Below are 19,757 nucleotides of genomic sequence, written 5' to 3'. Positions count from 1 at the left end.
AAGGCGCTCCTCCTCCCCAATATTGCTTTCCCAGTGATATATTTGAACACAATGTATTCTGTAATGTTATAACAATAAACAGAGGTAATTATTTAATTGTTTTAAAGGGAAACAGCGATCATTTTAATTGAATCGTGTGCTGAATGTACGTCATAAATGCAACCACACACTTCCTGGAACTTCAGCCTGTTCTCTGCAGTGAAGCGCACCTTGCGTTCCACGTTACAGAGCAGAAGCCCTCTTTGTCCCGCCTTCGAAGCTGACTTGTAAAGTGCCTAGTTTAAGTTTCCTTTCCAAAAGCAACCATAATCGATCCCTTACGGTTTTGTGTGAAGGATATGAATCGCAAATCCAACGTGTTTTGAGGAAAAAGAAAAACTTGCACCGGTCAGGCGCGGTGAGGTTAACCCAAGGCTCGGTGGTCAGGGGGAAGAGGCGGAGTCAGCGGGGAAGGGAGACGGAAGAAGCCGTAGAGTCAACATGGCGGAGGTGAGGATTTATTATTAGTAGCTTTAGTGGTATCTTTGTGTACATTCATTCTTCCTTATTCCTGGCTGAAAATGAATGTAGGGGAGAGGTGAGGATTCCTCACGTGGTCTAGCCGCGCTGTTTCTGTTTCATGAATAGAAGGCACGTCGGAGGCCTGTGTTTTCATGGCAGTCAAATCCATTATCAGTGAGCTGGGCTGCTTTCAGTGCTGCAATGTGGGGAGGAAAGCAGCCACTACGTTGTGTGAAGCAAAGCCATGTCACGGCTGTTATCCAATGATCAGACATGTAGAATAAATTATATTTATTTACTTAAAGCGGAGCTCCATTCAAAAAGGGAAGTTCCGCTTTAATGCTTTGTCCCCCGCGCCCCGTTAAGGTTTGGCACCTTTGGTGAGCGGGTACCCGAATTTGACAGGTACCCACTCCCACTGCAATCGCCTAGGCAACCTGCGGCTCTCTAGCTGTTGTGGAACTACATTTCCCATGAGGCATTGCAACATTACAAAACAGACAGTTACAGCTATGACTTGCAGAGGCATGGTGGAACTTGTAGTCCTGTAATAGCTGGAGAGCTTCAGGTTGCCTACACCTGGCCTAGGCGATCAGAAGTGGAAGCTGTCCTCTCCCTTCATGTAGTCTACTGGGACACTTAAAAGATCCCAGAAGACTACGGGACCATTCAAAAAGCGCAGCGCTTCTCGCACATGCGCAGTGAGCACCTGGCTGGCAAGCTGTCGCAGCTGGGTGCCCACACTAACGCAGGCCATAGACTTGGAGAAATCTGGCCTTTTTTTTTATTTAGAAAATCGTAAAATCGGTTGTTCAGTCAGCCGACGTTACTACCATTGTAAAAAAAAAAAGTCATCTGGTTTTCGTCCTGTCTACGGCCGGCAATAAATATAATAGCGGTGTCCGCTATTATATTTGACAGAAGAAATAGATAATGCATAAGAAGATGAAACAACATTGTATCTATTTGTATCCGAATAGAAACATCTGTATCCGAAATGGATACAAATAGATACAATGTTGCAACTTTTTCTCCTTCTGCAAAATCTATTTCTTCTCCTTCTGCAAAATCTATTTCTTCTTCTCCTGCAAAATCTATTTCTTCTTCTCCTGCAAAATCTATTTCTTCTTCTCCTGCAAAATCGATTTCTCCTTCTCTTGCAAAATCGATTTCTCCTTCTCTTGCATGAGGTGATTGTAGCCGTATTAGTGCATTTGCGACAGAAACAATTGAGTACTGTCCGTGATACTTTTTTTATTTGCACTATTTGCACTTATTCTTCTCTTGCAAAATCTATTTCTTCTTCTCCTGAAAAATCTATTTCTTCTTCTCCTGAAAAATCTATTTCTTCTTCTCCTGAAAAATCTATTTCTTCTTCTCCTGCAAAATCTATTTCTTCTTCTTCTTGATATTCTATTTCTTCTTTTTCTTCATATTCAATTTATTTGAAAATCTGCAAAAAGAACGGCCGAATTGACCATAATTACTGTGAAAATCGGCCGAACAACCAAATCGTTTGACGATTTTCCAGCAGGGCCAATTTTCTAAATGTCTTAAAATTCCGAAAAACGGCCGACCGATTTCCCCACTAATGATCCGAATATCAGCCAATTTTTTTTATCGGCCGATAATTCGTCAACTTTATTGGAAGTCTATGGCCTGCATAAGGATGCCGGCGCTGAGGAGAGAAGACGGCCGGTGAAACCAGACGTAGTGAGGGCACCACTGGACCAAGGGACGGTTAAGTGTCTTTATTTAAAAGTCTGCAGCTACAGTTTTTGTAGCTGTTGACTTTTATTTATTTATTTTTTTTATTCAACTGGAACTCCGCTTTAAGACAAAACCTTTTTTTAGGCCTCTTTCACACAGGGTACTAAAGTGTATGCCTATGGAGGGCTGTGTTTACCTGCATGATGATGCACAGGTATTCCATACATCTCCATGCAGGCAACTGCATTGATGTCACTTGGGATGGAGCAGCTGCACAGACAGACTCTGATCCCAATCTGACATCTGTGCAGGTGAATGGATGTCAGATTTGCGTTTGTGCAGCCTCTGTGTCCCATTTGACATGAAAGGGACTACCTGCACAGGGATGCACGGACACAGACAATGATCCCAATCTAAAATCTCTGTAAGTGAATGGATGTCAGATTTTTGTATGTGCAGCCTCTGTGTCCCATTTGACATGAAAGGGACTGCCCGCACAAAGATACAGAGACGCTGATCCCAATCTGATATCTGTGCAGGTGAATGGATGTCAGATTTGCGTCCGTACAGCCTCTGTATCTCATTTGACATGAAAGGGACTGCCTGCACAGGGATGCACAGACGCTGATCCCAATCTGACATCTGTGCAGGTGAACGGATGTCAGATTTGTGTCCTTGCAACCTCTGTGTCCCATTTGACATGAAAGGGACTGCCTGCACAGGTATGCATGGAACACTTGTGCAGGGTAGCACGGCCCTCCACTGGCAAAGGCTTTAGTTTTGAATAGAGCAGGGAAAGAATAAAAATCACACAGAGCACAACAGTATTACATGCCGTCTGCAAATCCAGTTAAAAGATAAGTTCACCTTTTTATAAAAAAAAAATATATATATATATATATATATAAATGCACATCTTTTTGCAGGTAAAAAAAAAGTGGATTTATTATTATTATTATTATTATTATTATTATTATTTTTTTTTTTTTTTTCACACAGGAGCCTGTAAAGCATTACACCCACAATCAACAGAGCGCAGGTGCAATGGCAGGCTCCTGCAGATTCTCAGTACATTGTCTGCCCACACCTCCTGAATGGGCAGTTACTGAATGGCAGGAAGAACTGAAAAATTTCTCAGCAGTTCCTTCATGGTTCATTGAGAAATACAAGCCTTAGGCAGCAGTGGACAGCAGTACTTGTAGTTTTGTCACAGAACTGGGTGAATTAATTACGTAATCACGTGGGCTGAGCCCCGCATGGCTGCCCTCTTTTCAAATTGTGACATCAGATGTGGGGAGGATCCCCTGCGGCTGTCAGAGGCTGGGGGTTTTGGGGTTGAGAGGAAGCAAGAGCTGGAACATATTACAAAGGTAAACTAATTGGTGATAGGTACATATTGTTGGGGGCTTGTTGGATCACTATGCTCTCACAGTGATCTAGATCTCCACTAAAGTTCCAGCACAGGGCAGTTCGATATAATTCTAAGGGTCACCCAACATGTTACTGTCTGAACATGCAATCTTTGTACAATCAACTGTTGATTTACCAAAACAGGCAGATTTTTAACTGCAGAAGAGATATTCAATGGGGTTGATTTACTAAAACTAGAGAGAGCAAAATCTTGTTCAGTTCTTCATAGAAACCAATCAGCTTCCGGGTTTACATCCTGGTTCACACTGAGTGAAAATTAAAAGTGGTGTGAATTGGTCGCATTTAAAGAGCGACTTAAAAGTAGCACTTATATAGACACAGGTGCGAATTCAGTGCCATTTACCTTATAGTCTATGAGAGTTAAGTTGCACTAAAGTGGTGAAAAAAATATCTCGCTACTTGAAATTGCACCTATTAAGACAGTGCCATAGAAATACATTAGATGCGATTTGTAAATCACATGTCGCACCTGAAGTTGCAGCAGTGTGAACCAGGACTTATTGTCAAAGCTTAATTGAACAAGCTGAAGTTAGAAGCTGATTGGCTGCAATGACCAGCTGCAGATTTTACACTGTCCAGTTTAGGTAAATCGGCCTCTGTTTCTTTTGCTCTAAAGTTTCTTACCTGCCTGTCTGCTATGCAGCTCAGCATACAATTTCAGCATCTGCCGCGATGAATGATCCCCCACAAATTTGCGGGAGTGTTGTCATGTTAGCTAATGGAAACAGCCAACAATGTCAACGACTACTGCAGGAGCTCTGGGACACCGCAGAGCTGACATGAAGTATAGTACTGCTTTAAGGCTAGGTTCACATCTATGCAGGTTGCAGTTGATGGGTTTTTCTGGCGCAGTGTGTTTTTTTTTTTTTGGGGGGGGGTTTTAGGCTAATTGGAAAGTATGACAGTTCTGTTCAGGTAGTGCGACTTTGATGTGACTTTACACTCTCTGGCACTCAAGTAGCAGCAAACTTTGTGTCCAAAGTCACATGTTAGGGTTAAGAGGTAGGGCTAGGATTAAGGGCTATGATTAGGGCTTAGAGTTAATGGTTAGGGTTAAGGGCTATGATTATGGTTAAATGTTAGGGTTACAGTTAAATGTTAGGGTTAGGGGCTAGTGTTATGGCTATGGTTCAGGTTAAATGTTGGGGCCAAGGGTTAGGGTTAAATGTTGGGGCCAAGGGCTACCTTTAACCCTAACATGCGACTTTGGACACATAAAGGTTCCAGCACTTTTGTGCAACTTTCATGCTATTTGAGTGCCATAGAGTGTAAAGTTGCACTACATGGACATAACTGTCATACTTTCCTAATAGCAAAAAAAAAACAAAACCACAAAATGCATAAAAAACGCAACACTTGCATTTTTGGTTTGGGTCCTTTGAAGTCTGTAACACGCAAAACGTAATCTGCTGCGGGGCAAAAAAAAGTCCTTGACCCTTTCCAAAAAAAAAAAATGCATCAATAAGTGTTGTGTATTAAGTAATATGCCAGGATCGGCACATCAGCATTTTGTCTCCCAGTGCATACCAGCGGCTGTGTATTCAGCTTTGCTTCCCACTGTGAACCTACACAAACAAATTGACATATGCTTTATCTAGTAGTGGTTTGTCATATTCAACTGGACTTGTTCTGTAAATTTGAAGACTTTTTATTACTTTAGCATATCCAAGTCCTACTTTTTTTCCATTGCAGTGTGATGCAATCCACCATCTTGCACCACATGGTGGTGACCAATAGAATGTAATAAAATGTCACTAAAGTTCATTAAAAAAAAGGAACATTGGCACTGCTGAGGTGCCCGTTTCCTACTGCACATCAGCCGCTGGTGTGAACACACCTGGACATCTTGGATGCCTGCATAAGAGACATGGTTTCCAGGTCCTGCAAGCTAGAGTCCACATCCCTGTCCTACTTGATGTTGTCTAACCTGTCTGTATCTCCACACAGAATAGCAGACCTCCATACTGCTTTTGCAGATCTTTTGAACGATGGAGCTATCACCATTGTTCCAGTGGCTGAAAGATTTTAAGGTTCTTACTGCAACGTTTTCTTTGTTGCAAAACTACAGAGGGGTATCCACTGCATCTTTGATCTGAAGGCCTTAAATGTCATCACTCAAGTACAAATCCTCCAGGTCCGTCATAGCCTCCATCAGGGAGACTTTGTAGCCTCTGTTAACATCAAGGATGCATACTTGCATGACTGTGCCTTTCCAGCATTTTAATACTACTTTCATATTTCTCTGGACTGCCAGTTTGTAGCCCTACCATTTGCTCTGGATTCTGCACCCTGAGTGTTTACAAAGGTATTAGCTCTCCTGCAAGCCCTGCTGCGCTCCAGCGGTATCCTGATTGTGATATACATAGACAATCTATACAGAGCAATTACAGGAAGTACATGCAAAGCAAGTGCCTGAAATTTCGTTAAAAAAAGTAGGTGTTCAAACATCAGTTCTGTGTGCAAGAGGCCTTACTGGTAGGAAGTCCAGAAAATAAAAATTCAGTAGATTCACAAAAGTAAAGATTTGCTTAAGAAAAATGAGACATAATGCCAAATATGACAAAAATACATTTGGGGTTTACATACACCAAAGACGGCCGTATATAAACCAGTTTGAATGCATTTTTCTCTTTAACGTATTCAACAACTGTTATGTCATATTTACAACTGACTTTTTCAAAGTATTGTTGATAGAGTTCTGAATTAGCAACTATTTTCAAGGTGGACATTTTTAATATTTTATATTTGTAGAAAAAAACAAAAGATCTATTTGTGTGTTAACACTGCTTTCATACTTTCAGGCAGAGGTTGTGGAAGGATGTCGATTACCTGTCCTTCGCAAGAATCAAGACAATGAAGTGGAGTGGCGTACGTGATTCTGATTTTCTCTTGTTTATGATTCATTATTTTTTAATAAATGCACAGTGTGTGATCTACCCTAAGGCAAGCCATAGATGATTCAATTTTCTTTCCTGCAACCACGGGTTGCAAGAAGAAAATCTCTTGATTCCCTCATCAACACATTCAGTGTTGATGGGAGAAACCATCCTGTAGCACTATTGTGTTATGCCAACAGAGAGCCCTCCTGGCCGGCAGAACACAATGATTACTGCTAGCGACTATAGCCGCTGGCAGTAATCGCATGTAAAAACCATCCAACATGGACGATGGATCGACTTATGTACAATCAGCCTATCCATAGATGGACCTAATCTTGGCCAGTCCCTGCTGAACCGCCTGCCATTCAGTCCATCTATGGACAGCTTTAATCTAAGAGGGTCATGTAGAAATCTAAATCCAGCTGTCAGTTATGAGTGTATTTTAATATCCTGTGATATTTTAGCACAAAGTGAGTCTGGCTGAAAAAAGACAAAAGTCCATCCAGTTCAACCGTTAAAAAAAAAAAAAAAAAATTATAATCCTACACCCACAGTTGATCCAGAGGAAGGCAAAAACACACACTTAAATGTTTAATATTTTTACCATTGCACAGTTTATCCCCTCCTCCCCTCCCTGCCTTTCTCCAGCACCGCACCCGGGGACTAGCAGGGAGAGGAGAGACCTTGCAGTGTAATGAGCACCGATTGCCAGAGCCGGTTTTTAATTTTTTTGCACAAGTTTAAAAAATCATTTTAGGCCTGAAGATTACATAAAAGCCCCAAACATTATTTTCTGAAAGCAGAGACCCTAGAATAAAATAGTGGTAGTTCCAGTTTTTATGTCACGTGATATTACCACAAAATTTCAGTAAAAAATACAAGTAAGTTAATTTTAGGGTACAAAAAAAGCAATAAATTACCCTATTTTTACATATAAAAGATGAGGTTGCACCGAGTAAATAGATATCCAACTTGTCAAACCTTAAATTTGTGCGCGCTCGCGAAATGGCAACGAACCTCAGTACCCTATATTTTCTATAGGTCGACACTTTTACAGCTCCTTATAGGTCATCGGTTTAGCGTTACGGAGGAGGTCTGGTGTTAGAATTATTGCTCTCATTCTGGCACGCGCGGCGATATGTGACGTGTATCGCAATCTGCATGCGTAGGCACCCCAGCTTTTACGTTTGTACGTGCATATATGTGGGGGTGGGGGGGGCCTTAATTTTTTTTTTCATCACATAGGGGGACAAAGTCCCCCTATGTGATGATTGTTTGGTGACAGGTTCTCTTTATTGAGGCATCCAGGGTCTAAAAGACCCTGCCTGTCTCCCCTTTGCTCCACTGAATGTAATGCGGTGTGGAAGCAATCGGGCGGCAGCGCTGCCGCCAAATGCTTCCACCTGACAGGTGAGCTAAAGGTAGAAAAAAAACTACCTACCCGACGCCCGAAACTACATGTTCCGGGTGTCAGTCGATAGGAATCTAACATCCCTGGAATGACAATATGCCCTTCAGTTAATGATTTTATTTTTCTGTATTGTTTTTAGCATTGGCAGAAATCCTGAGTGTTAAAGACCTGTCTGCAAAGAAGCTGTTCTATGTTCACTACATTGACTGTGAGTAAGCTATGCATTCATAAAATATTATTTTGGTAATTTAATAGAATATGTTTTAAATGCTTTCAAAAACTTAAATTACATGTTATGTTTTAGAGTTTCCTGCAGAAGCTGGTGCGCTGTAGAGTTTTCGGGTTATTAGAAGCTGACTAGTGTGTTCCTAAATTGGGTAAAACAGGGTATCTGGGTATCAGGGTAAGAACTAGTGTAGTTTGAACATTTTTGTAATTTGCATGTTGAACAGATAAATATACTGTATACAACTCTTTCCACTACCAAGGGTGCTGGGAAACAATGTAGTGGTCTATCTCTTCCCCTTGACATTAAGGGGGTCATTCATACCAGGCAGGTTTTCATTCACTGTTTGTATTCTGTAACGCATTACTGGGCTGTGTCAGCAGTTTGCATATGTTTCTCTGAATGGTCCCATCTGTTAAATTGGAAGCTCCAGTACCTCAACACAGCAAATGCCAAAATGTGTGGCAATATGTGTTATGGTATGAACAAGGCAGGGGGAGACAGATTTTTCTCAGGTGATCACTGCGAAATCATAGTAATTATCTACAGCTACTGAATTGGAGGAATTCAAGTGGTTTTAAACCTCAGACATGAAATACGAACAAAACATATCCCTCTATAATGTGTACTTGTTTCAATTAAGCCCACTAAGTGTCATTTCTGTCTGCTGTTTCATTCCTTTGCTCTCTGCATAAATCACTTCTCACAAGTTTTTCTGACACCAATAGAAAAAGGTTACGGGGAGGGACCTCCAGCAGATTGAGAGCCTCAGTTCTGTTCCTGTGAGCTGTGTGGAGGGGGGGGGGGTGTCTCTTCCCTTCATTCAGCTCACTGAGCTCTTCTTACTGAGCTCTGCAGAGTGTAATTTCATCTCCTCTGCTCCCATTTTTTTCTGAACTCTCAGACAAGCTTATAAATTCAGTACTTTAAACAGATGAAAAGAATACTGCAAATAAACAGGTACAACTTATGTAGGAGGATTTGTTTTATCTCTGTGTATCACCTGAAGCCAGTCACTTCATGTGTACGTGTAAGGGTTTACAACCACTTTAACAGAGTAATGCAAGCACCATGCTTGCATTGCTCTTCTAAACATAAAAAAGGAGCAAAGCCTGCTCCTAATTAACAAAAGGGGCACAATCACCTTTGTTAATTAGGAATACAGTTTTCTGTTCTGCCGTGTCTGACAGACACAGCACATGACCATAAGAGCTGGAACTGCACACTCCAATCTCTCTGCAATCACTGGTCCCTGCCCAGCTCAGAGCTGGAGAGGAGGAGTAGAGTTGTTAACCCTGCATTCTCTGCTCGTGTAGTGTAATCCCTACACAAGCAGAGTCTGCATGCTTAACAACCCTACAAGGGATGTGAGTAGTGTACCAACTGCCTACATCCATTACAACAGAATCTGTGTCTGTTTTCTATATGGAAAACTGCAAAATCACCTCTATTAATCAGGTGCAGAGATGCAATAGTTTTGCTTACAGCAAACTGCACGGTGTGTAGAAAATAGAAAATATATATGTCAGTCATGCTCCTGCGGACACTTGTACATGTGTATGTTAAAAGTCAATATAGCTGGCACAGAGCTACAGTCTTATGAACACGCCCACCACAGGTTAAATATTATTGTGTCATATTAAAGAGTGACTCCGCTTTTGTTAAGAGAAAAATAATCCACTCTAGTGATCAATGTACTTTGCAAGGATTTTAAAATTTTTTGTTGCAGATTCCTATCTGTTTCTGTGCAGAAGGAATAGCTCTGTGTTAGACCATGTCCTGCGCAGTGTGCTTCTAAAAGGGAGTACAATCAGCTGATACACTTTCAGTGTTCTAATGAGAAAAGTTGCAGTTTCTATGTCTATTTAGAAGCCATTAACCCCTGGTTCACACCTGTGCGGGCCGCGATTAGCACGGGCACGAGAGCCCATTCATTTGAATGGACTCCTGTGCCCCTGGACACGCAGGGAAGAAGTCTGTGCACTACTTGGGAAATCGCAGCCCGCACAGGAACCGAGGTTCCCAGTACAGTTGCAGTTTCCAGTGTGGGCAGTGTGCCATAAGAATTAATGGCACCCGCTTGCTGGTCCCGCATTCCTCTGTGTGGGTGGTGTGAATGCAGTCCTGCAGCGTCAGCACCCGCACAGATGTGAATCAAGGCTTAGGGAGTTTCTCACCAAAAATGGCATTTTTTGCTGCAAAGGATGCCTAAAGCCTGACTTGTATCTAATGCAGAGTTTTTTTAACCCAAGCAGGAAATTATGTTTTTAGAGGTGTTTTCTACACTAATGGTATACAGAACTGGTTGCCATATTGCATTGAATTTTACAGAAAATTAGAGTGGCTGCAGTTTGAAAATGAAAGGTAATTTTTAATATAAAATTACAGTATGACTTGTGTAGCAATTGTATATGCTGTATTATTTTTTTCCACAAAAGGGGCATTACTCTTTAACAAACCAATACAACATATGTTGTAGCATAATGTAGAAAATGATAGCGGTATATAAACCAAAAATGGTAATTATTTCTTTATTCTTACAGTTAATAAGCGGCTAGATGAGTGGGTTACTTATGACCGTTTAGACTTGAAAAAAATTCAATTTCCAAAAAAAGAAGCAAAAACTCCAACAAAGAATGGGCTTTCTGGATCAAGGCCTAGCTCGCCAGAGAGAGAAGTGGTGAGTAATCTGACAAGATGATAAAAAGCAGATTTTCACCTCTGTGTGTGTGCCAAATGTGCATTGTAGCTTGGATTGAAATGCAGTCCTTAAAAACTGGACAGCTGACAAAACATGCAGTTTATTGTACAGGATCAGCTCAGGTATTCAATACTTGCCTTGCGCTAATTGTAGCCATTTGTAATGAAAAAAATATATTATCAGACTAAATAACACAAAAAACAGTGCAAAAATTAAATACATAAAAATAATCACAAATAAATGTCCGTGCAAAAATATATATATAATATTTCAAACATAAGTCCTTATTTTCCCAAAAGGATTTTCAAAACAATGTTCCAAAATGTGCTTCCACCTAATCACCACGTGAAAAATAATATTGACCACACTCACCAGATGGAGGTGAGTAATAAACCTCATAGGATATAAGGGATCCTATAGCCCCTCAGGAGGAACTCAAATCGCCTTCACCCTGCTTAGATACAGCAATCGACTCCACTCTACTTCTCCATGGAATCCTCAATAGTGTGCAAGGAAAGAAAGGCTACATAGTGTAATACTGCCACTCAATACCATATAAATCAATAGAATAAGGACACTCACATGTTTCAATAAAATAACAGGCCTTGTTTAATAGCCTCAAAGGCTTCAAAGGAACAAGTTTCCAAATTGTAAATATAGGGATCTCACGCTTTAAGGATCACTGTAGAGGATGACCAGCTTTCCACCTCAAAAATGGCTGCTTTAACCACAAAAGTCGGCGTGCGTTCCAAATACCGTAAGTGACGTAGGCCAAGAAGACGGCAGACCAGAAGTGCATCAATGCATTTCGCCCCACCCACAGGGCGTTTTGAAGGCCTGTTATTTTATTGAAACATGTGAGTGTCCTTATTCTATTGATTTATATGGTATTGAGTGGCAGTATTACACTATGTAGCCTTTCTTTCCTTGCACACTATTGAGGATTCCATGGAGAAGTAGAGTGGAGTCGATTGCTGTATCTAAGCAGGGTGAAGGCGATTTGAGTTCTTCCTGAGGGGCTATAGGATTCCTTATATCCTATGAGGCTTATTGCTCACCTCCATCTGGTGAGTGCGGTCAATATTATTTTTCACGTGGTGATTAGGTGGAAGCACATTTTGGAACATTGTTTTGAAAATCCTTTTGGGAAAATAAGGACTTATGTTTGAAATATTATATATATTTTTTTGCATGGACATTTATTTATTTGTGATTATTTTTATGTATTTAAATTTTGCACTGTTTTTTGTGTTATTTATTATTGGTGGTTTTCACTGGTGCACAGCTGCATAATTGTATACTTTCTTTGATTGGCGCTGGGATTTGTTTAGTTTATATTATCAGACTAACCTGTTCCAAAATGTATATTTGATGTGTAAGTGGGCACCACCAGGCTGGCCCATATACGGTAAAGTTCTCAGTAACTCAATCCATAACAAAGATGTCACTCATGTGCATCAGGAATCTCCAAATGTGCCTAGTCTAAATGAACGAGCGTCCATTCGGAGAGCTGGATACCAAAAGTGCTAATTTTTGTAGAGATATTTGATGGCAGGAATGCCTGAGAATTAAAGCCATCATGTGATCAAGCTTACCAACATGCTTCCAAAAATGATCAGTTTGTGGTAGAGTTGATTTCCACACTAGAATTATCAACTCTTCTCTTTGTAAGGCCTTATCCAACCGGGTGTTACCATTTTGCATGTAAATGCTGAAAGGAATATCACATTCACAGACATTAAGAAAACAATTAAAGTTTCATTGACCCTCCTCTAGACTGGGAGTGCTGAATCCCATTGTTATAGCTGTAGATGAAAGATTTTAGTAGATTTTTTTTAAATATGATTTTATAGCTACAACAAACTTTCACCACATTCACACTGATTTCCAGGATGCGTAATGATCACTTAATGCATTCAGAAATGTCCAAAAAGCTTCTGGTGCTCAGTGCATGCCAACTTTCCTTAATCCACCTAATAGAGATTATTTTGGACAACTAACACACATCTTACAAAATGAAGGTATTCTTGTGAGAGAGGGATGCATTTTTTTTGCATTGTGTTCTTAATTAAGGAAGTTAAAGTAAGCCAGTCACAAACTGAATTGAGCAATGTGCAAAAAAAACATTTTTGGCGAAAGCCACAGGTGAAAGATGTGGGGTTTTTTTTGTGGTTTTTTTTGTGGGGTTTTTTTTTTTTTTTTTTGTAGGGTTGAAATATTGGTATAACTTCAGCTATATCTATATTTGTAGATCCACTGATAATTTAGACATCTGGCTTTCACTAGTAATCGCTGCCTATATTGATCAAACAAAAGAGATCATTAATAGCTGAAATGACTGAGCATAATCATTATCTACTAGATATTGCTGCTTGTTAAATGCAACTAACTTTGTGCTTTAGATTCAGACCGTCAGGTCCCTACAGGGTCACTGTAGTTTTTCTCACCTAATGCTGGATTCTGAATTTTTGTGTATATAATTTATTGGAAAAGTCTTAAATCTGGTCTGTGTGGGGAACTTTAGTTTTAGCTCTAGAAAATCATTTAATGCTTGGCAATCCAGCTTGAGTTTTTCATCTGTGTCTGGTTTTAAATGGCTGCTTTGCCACCCCTGTCTCAGGCAGGTGGTGACTGTGTGCATAAGTGTCAGTCTTAAAACATAATGACACAGGCAGATTATTTCTGAACCTCTGTCACACAGTGACATACATTAAGAAGAGTTTTTTTCGTGCAGCAATGGTTAATAAAGTAAAATCCGTAAGTGTGACCCTGTGTCATTCCTTTTCCACAGAGGAAGATTCCTGAACTCATTCTACCTCCAGTTGCAGCCCCTGCGGGAGGAGGAAAATCTCTCCCTGTTCCAGTAAGATATCGTCTCCCATACTTCCATTCATATCTGTTTCCCTGATTTCAGTATTCTCCGTAAGATCAACTTTCCTTGTATTTTATTTTCCTTTAATGGCTTACAAGTTACTTTGCTCTTCCATCAGAAACGGAAAGTAGAAATAGTATCGCCAGCCACTCCAGTTCCACCAGTGGTAGAAAACACTCAGGCCTCAGTCTTTCCGCAGGTAAAACATACGACAAGAAGCTGTTTTTTTTGTATGTCACTGCCTTTGTTAATATTTGTGTGTAATCGCTTGTCAGATTTTTTTTTTCCTGCTGTAAAGGTCAGTTTAAGTGACCTTTTCTGTCTTGCACACTTGGGGTTGGTGTGTGTGCTTCTTTTTTACATTTTGTTTGCTAGTAATTTTGGGGGGGAAAAAAGCAAGGAGTTGTCTTTTTTTTTTTTTCTATGAATTGCTTCCAGATTATAATATACCAATTTATCATAGAAATTTTTTATGCAGAAAGTCATCAGGTTTATTTAACCAAATACTGACCACAAACATAGCATGTATTTTATGGCACACAAAATGTTGCAAATAATGATTTTCAGAATCGATTAGTTGGTCGATTTTATTGTTTTAATGAACCAGATAAAAACTTAAAAAAAATTGTCGAGTATAATTTAATATGTAAAAAAAAAAATAACCAGCTATATGGTTGGGGAACAAAATACCTTGTCCACTCTGACAATAGCATATTGTGTGTGTAATGTGTATATATGTATATGTGTATGTATATGTGTGTGTATATATATGTGTGTGTGATATATATATATATATATATATATATATATATATATATATATATATATGTATGTGTGTGTGTGTGTGTGTGTGTGTGTGTGTGTGTGTGTGTATAGTTATTTATTTATTTATATATATATATATATATATTAGAGGTTGAATCTGGTACATATCAGTCTCAGAGATTAAAATCTTTATTTAAAGAAAAAAAAAATTAAAAAAATATGCTGTCTTGCAGATTTCTAGACATGATTGTAATATGATATTATGTATGACAAACTGACTTGTCTTAAGCAGGTAGTTTGATACAAGCTCCCTGTGCCTGCTGTCTCTAACATATTTAGTAGCAGCTGACATGATGGCGTTAAAAATAATTTTTTAAAAATTGGCCTTTATAGTACAAAAAAAGCAGATAATCACTACTAAAAGGGCTTAATTTATACTGTGAAACAGTGAAAGTAAAATATATATATATATATATATATATAAATATATCCAGTTCTTCCTAATTTTTTCCTGCTTGTCCTCTTGAGGACAAGAGCTTATTACATGTGCGGTCCTCTGTCCTCCTGGGGTTGCAAGCGTTTATCCAACTCTTTCTACCTTGAAGTAGCATTTCCCTTTTTGTTCTCCCTCCTTTTTTTTTTTTTTTTTTTTTTTTGCGTTTTTTTTTTTTTTCTTTCTAAGATACGATCTATACCAGCTAAAGCCTACTAACAGAGACTCTTGCTGAGACCTCTGTGACACACTACTTATAACACCTTCCATCCTACTTGCTTTATGGCATCCTATTTTGAAGCAGACTGGATGGATAGAATATGTTCCCTGTTTCTTAAATATTGTTACATGTACGTTTCACTTTTAGTTGCTTCTCTCTGGTATTTTTTCTCTCAGGGTATTTTTACTGGGAGTCAGAAATTAAACTATATGAAAGGTGGAGGGGGGATATAAATCTTTTATATTAAAGTAGTACTAAAGACTGAGACTTTTTTGCATGGATATCATTTTAAAATCTAATGCACAATACTAGTAAACTTAACCTTAAATTTAATTTTAATGCCTTATAGTTTCTCCAATCCATCAGCCTCCAGTTTCTCTGGGTTTAGATGCTGATCTTCCCTGCACAGACAGAGCCCTTAAAGTGATTGTAAATGTTGGATTTGTAAAAAAAATAACACATATGTCATACTTACCTGCTCTGTGTAATGGTTTTGCACAGAGCAGATCTGAACCTCCTCTTCTGGGGTCCACATTCACACTTCATGACACACACACAAATTGCCTATGTTCTGAAAGAGTGCACAGCTGTTATTTACCATAATTATTGGAAGTTATATAAGCGTTATATGAAACACTGATTTTGTTTAATGCCTATTACACACGATCAGATAATCGGATAACTTATTGTTCATTTTTTGTTGCATGCTAGGCTCATATCGAAAATGAAGAGGTTACTAAGGTTACGAAAATTCTCGTACGACAGAATACAACTTCGGAAGTGATGTATTGTATTGTAATGTATTCTTTTGTTTCTGAGCATGCGTGGTCTTGGTCTCTCGATTTTTTTTTTTATTATTTTTTTTTTTCCGGACGAATACTGTACTGATTAAACAAAAATCATTTGCGCTGTTATTGTGCAAGAAAAATTTTTGTGCTTGTTCCTTCAGATATTGTTGCATAAACCATTGTGATCAGCTGTTGAAAGCTGTGTACTAACGATCAGATTATCGTACGATCCCTCTAAAAGCGATTTTTGTCATCTGATTTTATGATCATGTGTATGGGGCGTTAGTCTGTATTCCCCAGTTTTTTGTTTTTTCTTTTTTTTTGTTTTTTTTTTACATAGCAGAGTCGACATACTTATCAACACCGTATTTAGTGTTATATAAAAAGAAAAAAGCAACACTAATGCTTCATGTTTTGGTAATGTGAACAGCACTGTGCGCTGTCCATATTATCAACTGTATAGGTGTTTGAGGAGAGTTAAAAATACCCCTAAAATGCCTAATTTCAATGCTATTGTTAACTAGGCCTTAATGTACCTTGGTCTTATAGCAATTAAATACCATGCTGTTGAAAACGTAATAGCCTCTGCTCAGTAGTAACCCCCGGCTTCTCTGATCCCTTCTCAGTAGCAACCCCCAGCTCCTCTGATACCCTGCTCAGTAGTAACCCCCAGTTCCTCTGATCCCCCCGCTCAGTAGTAACTCTCTGCTCTGCAGATTCCCCACTGAGTAGTAACTCTGCTCTGCTGAACCCCCACTGAGTAGTAACTCTGCTCTGCTGAACCCCCACTGAGTAGTAACTCTCTGCTCTGCTGAACCCCCACTGAGTAGTAACTCCCAGCTTTGCTGATCCCCCCGCTCAGTAGTAACCCCCAGCTCTGCTGATCCCCCGCTCAGTAGTAACCCCCAGCTCTGCTGATCCCCCACTGAGTAGTAACTCCTAGCTCTGCTGATCCCCCGCTCAGTAGTAACCTTCAGCTGTACTGATCCTCTGCTCAGTAGTAACTTTCAGCTCTGCCGATCCTCTGCTCAGTAGTAACCTCCAGCTGTGCTGATCCCCCACTGAGTAGTAGCTCCCAGATCTGCTGATCCCTCGCTCAGTACTAACCTCCAGCTCTACTGATCCCCCACTCAGTACTAACCACCAGCTCTGTTGATCATCTGGTTTGCTGTTCTTCCTCTCTCTGGTCCCCTCTCACATCCCACTATATTGCTCCCACGCTGCGCAGCACGTGTGACATTGCTAGTTTGTCCCGCTCTGGTCCCCAGCTCTGATGATCCTGTGCCGCTCAGTCCTTTCTCTCCAGTCCCTGCTTACCATCTGCTATAGCGTTCCCATGTTGCACACCTTGTGTGCTGTCTGCTAGTTGCTCTGCTCCAATCTGAACCCTGCTGACCTTCCTGCTGCTCCTTGCTGCACACCAAATGTGCCGTCTGCCCCAGACACTTTACAGAACATATACACATGAACCGGAAGTGACTGCTGATGACGTTTTTCCAGTTCACCTGTTGGTTTCCCAGTGCATCCAGGGATATCTCATCTGCAATACCTCCAAAACAAAGCGACACTACAGCTGAATAAAAGCCTCTCAAAAGCTCCAGATGCTGCTAGCGAGCTTTGTCATAGACTTCTATAGAAGCTTTGGAGACACTTTGAAGCAAAAAGAAAGCCACATAGAGTATAATTTGTGAAGCAAAGCAAACACAACACATTTTAAAGCAAGTGTAAACAAGCCTTTAAGTATGTTCCTTTAGCCCCTCCCAAACTCCCACCTGCATGAACAGTAATTCCACTAATATCCGCACATGTCTTTTTGTAAAATATTTCCTTTCTAAAAATATGATTGTTTTCAAACATTTTTAGGAGTATAGATCACTTTTGGAAGTGAATAATCATGGGTTCAAACTCCTGTTTTTCACTTACACTCTTGGTAAGGTTAAATGAGGATACTGATCCATCCAGTTTAACCTGAGTGCTTGTGTGTGTTTTAGTGGCCCTACCAATATCCTTGCACTTTGTGTTCCCCAAGAAACAAATCTAAAAGTCTTTAACTTTATCCAGGGATAAAGGGAGTGCCACACCCTTACCACTCTAACAGTAAAGAACCCTTCATGCATTTTAAAATTGAATTCACTTTTAGTCCAACTTCATCGTGTGACCGTGTGTCTTCTTTAGAGACCTAGATTAGGATTAAATAGTTTTCTCCCGATGCTAGAGTCACTATTTAAAGATTTGTATATTGTGATCATATCCCCTCTTAAGCGCGTCATCTCCAGGGAGAATATATTTAAGGTTTGCAATTTCCCTCATAACTGAGGTCCTCCAGCCCCTTTTATTAGCGTTATTTTTCCTTTTCTGCCCTTTCCTCCAGTTCATAGATATCTTTCTCCAGGATTGTTGACCAAAACTGGACTGCATAATTAAAGTGATTCTAAAGGTAAAGGGTTTTTTTTTACCTTAATGTATTCCTTGCTTTAAGGTAAAAAAAAAAAATGTTTTGCTGCTTGCCTTCCTTGAAGGATCAAGAAATTAAAAATATAACATTTGAAAGGTGTCTTTAAAATACCTTGACATTGTATTTAAACAGCTTAAGCTGTTGCTAAATATAAACAACATTTATATTTCCAACATAAAAGGATTCTAAGACAAGAATTTTTTTTTAACCAGCTAAGTTGTTTTCGATTTTAACCACTTGACGTCTTCCCACATAAATTTTTACTGCAAGTGGGTGGCAGCTACAGGGCGGGCGACGTACTTTTTTTTTTTTTTTTAATTTTTACATTTTTTTTTTAAATGTACTCATGTCGATATACTTGTACACCACTGAAACTTTTATAAAGTGGCTGCTGACTCTTCTGTTTCTACCTTATAGAATGGGGCAGCACGAAGGCCGAGTGCCCCTGCTGTACCTCCTGGTCGAAAAAGGAAATCGAATTGTCTGAGTGCCGATGAGGTAATGATCGATGAGGTAATAACTTTTGATTTTTTTTTTGGCCTATTGAGTAATCCTGTGATTTACTGGTGACTAATGACTTTAGAGACAGGCCTTAAACAAAAATGAATTACAATTTGACTTATACCATTAGCACATGAGAAAAGATATGATTACGAGGTGCAAAAGTTTTGCGATATTTGATTTGTTTACATCTAAGGGTAACGCTATTTTCAGGGGATAAAAAGCAAATAAAAAAATATAGTATATACAGTTGCAACACAAGTCATATTGTAATTGAATGTTATTAAAAATGACCTCTCCTTTCCAATCTGCAGCACTGTAATATCTTTAAAATACAATATGGCAACCTGGAGGCATTCTGTACGCAGTGTACAGAATGTGTCCACATCCCCAGAAATTTAATTTCCTTTTTGTGTGATTGGCTCACTGATTTTCCCAGAAGTCTGCACAGATACAAGTCAAATCAAATTGTGGGCATTCCCTGCGACAAAAACGTCATTCTTTGTGAAATACTCCCAGAAGAAAATCACTTCTAAAGGGATGCAGACTCTGCAACATTCCTTAGAATAATACAAGTGCAGTAGCTGATTGCTAATTATAAAATCACTGACATTCGCTTTCATGCACATGGACACAGACAAACAGCTATTTATTCAGAACAACAAAAGGTAGGAATCTGGAGGGGAATGTTTTGTTTTTTTTCCCAACAAATCTGATACACCAGCTTCCTGCCTTGTCAGAGTTGGGCCTCATGCACACTGGGCTTTTTTAAAACGCCGGTAAAGTTGGCTGTATAAAGTCTTG

At 39.6% G+C, this 19,757-nt stretch overlaps 1 protein-coding gene across 5 annotated transcripts in view; it reads left to right on the top strand.

Moving 5' to 3' along the window:
• The first annotated feature begins 356 nt into the window (after positions 1-356).
• KAT5 (lysine acetyltransferase 5) overlaps positions 357-19,757 on the top strand; it is a 44,200-nt gene continuing 24,799 nt past the window's right edge. Inside the window, exons 1-8 of one of the 5 annotated variants that reach the window (XM_089658084.1) lie at positions 357-489; positions 6,444-6,510; positions 8,072-8,140; positions 10,702-10,838; positions 13,651-13,722; positions 13,850-13,930; positions 15,921-15,989; positions 18,870-18,950. In XM_089658084.1, coding sequence (XP_089514210.1) covers positions 481-489; positions 6,444-6,510; positions 8,072-8,140; positions 10,702-10,838; positions 13,651-13,722; positions 13,850-13,930; positions 15,921-15,989; positions 18,870-18,950 — 585 coding nt within the window. In that variant the 5' untranslated portion in view covers positions 357-480. Of the gene's footprint in view, positions 490-6,443; positions 6,511-8,071; positions 8,141-10,701; positions 10,839-13,650; positions 13,723-13,849; positions 13,931-15,920; positions 16,005-18,869; positions 18,966-19,757 lie in introns of all 5 variants that reach the window. The other 4 variants (XM_089658083.1, XM_089658085.1, XM_089658082.1 and 1 more) reach the window with 4 other exon arrangements.

Source organism: Staurois parvus, unplaced genomic scaffold (genome assembly GCF_062004578.1).
Source record: "Staurois parvus isolate SC_StPar_1 unplaced genomic scaffold, SC_StPar_1.0 ptg001051l, whole genome shotgun sequence".
In the NCBI taxonomy this organism is placed as follows: domain Eukaryota; kingdom Metazoa; phylum Chordata; class Amphibia; order Anura; family Ranidae; genus Staurois; species Staurois parvus.
Note: the sequence above shows the minus strand (reverse complement) of the source record. Positions and strands in the feature narration are given on the sequence as shown.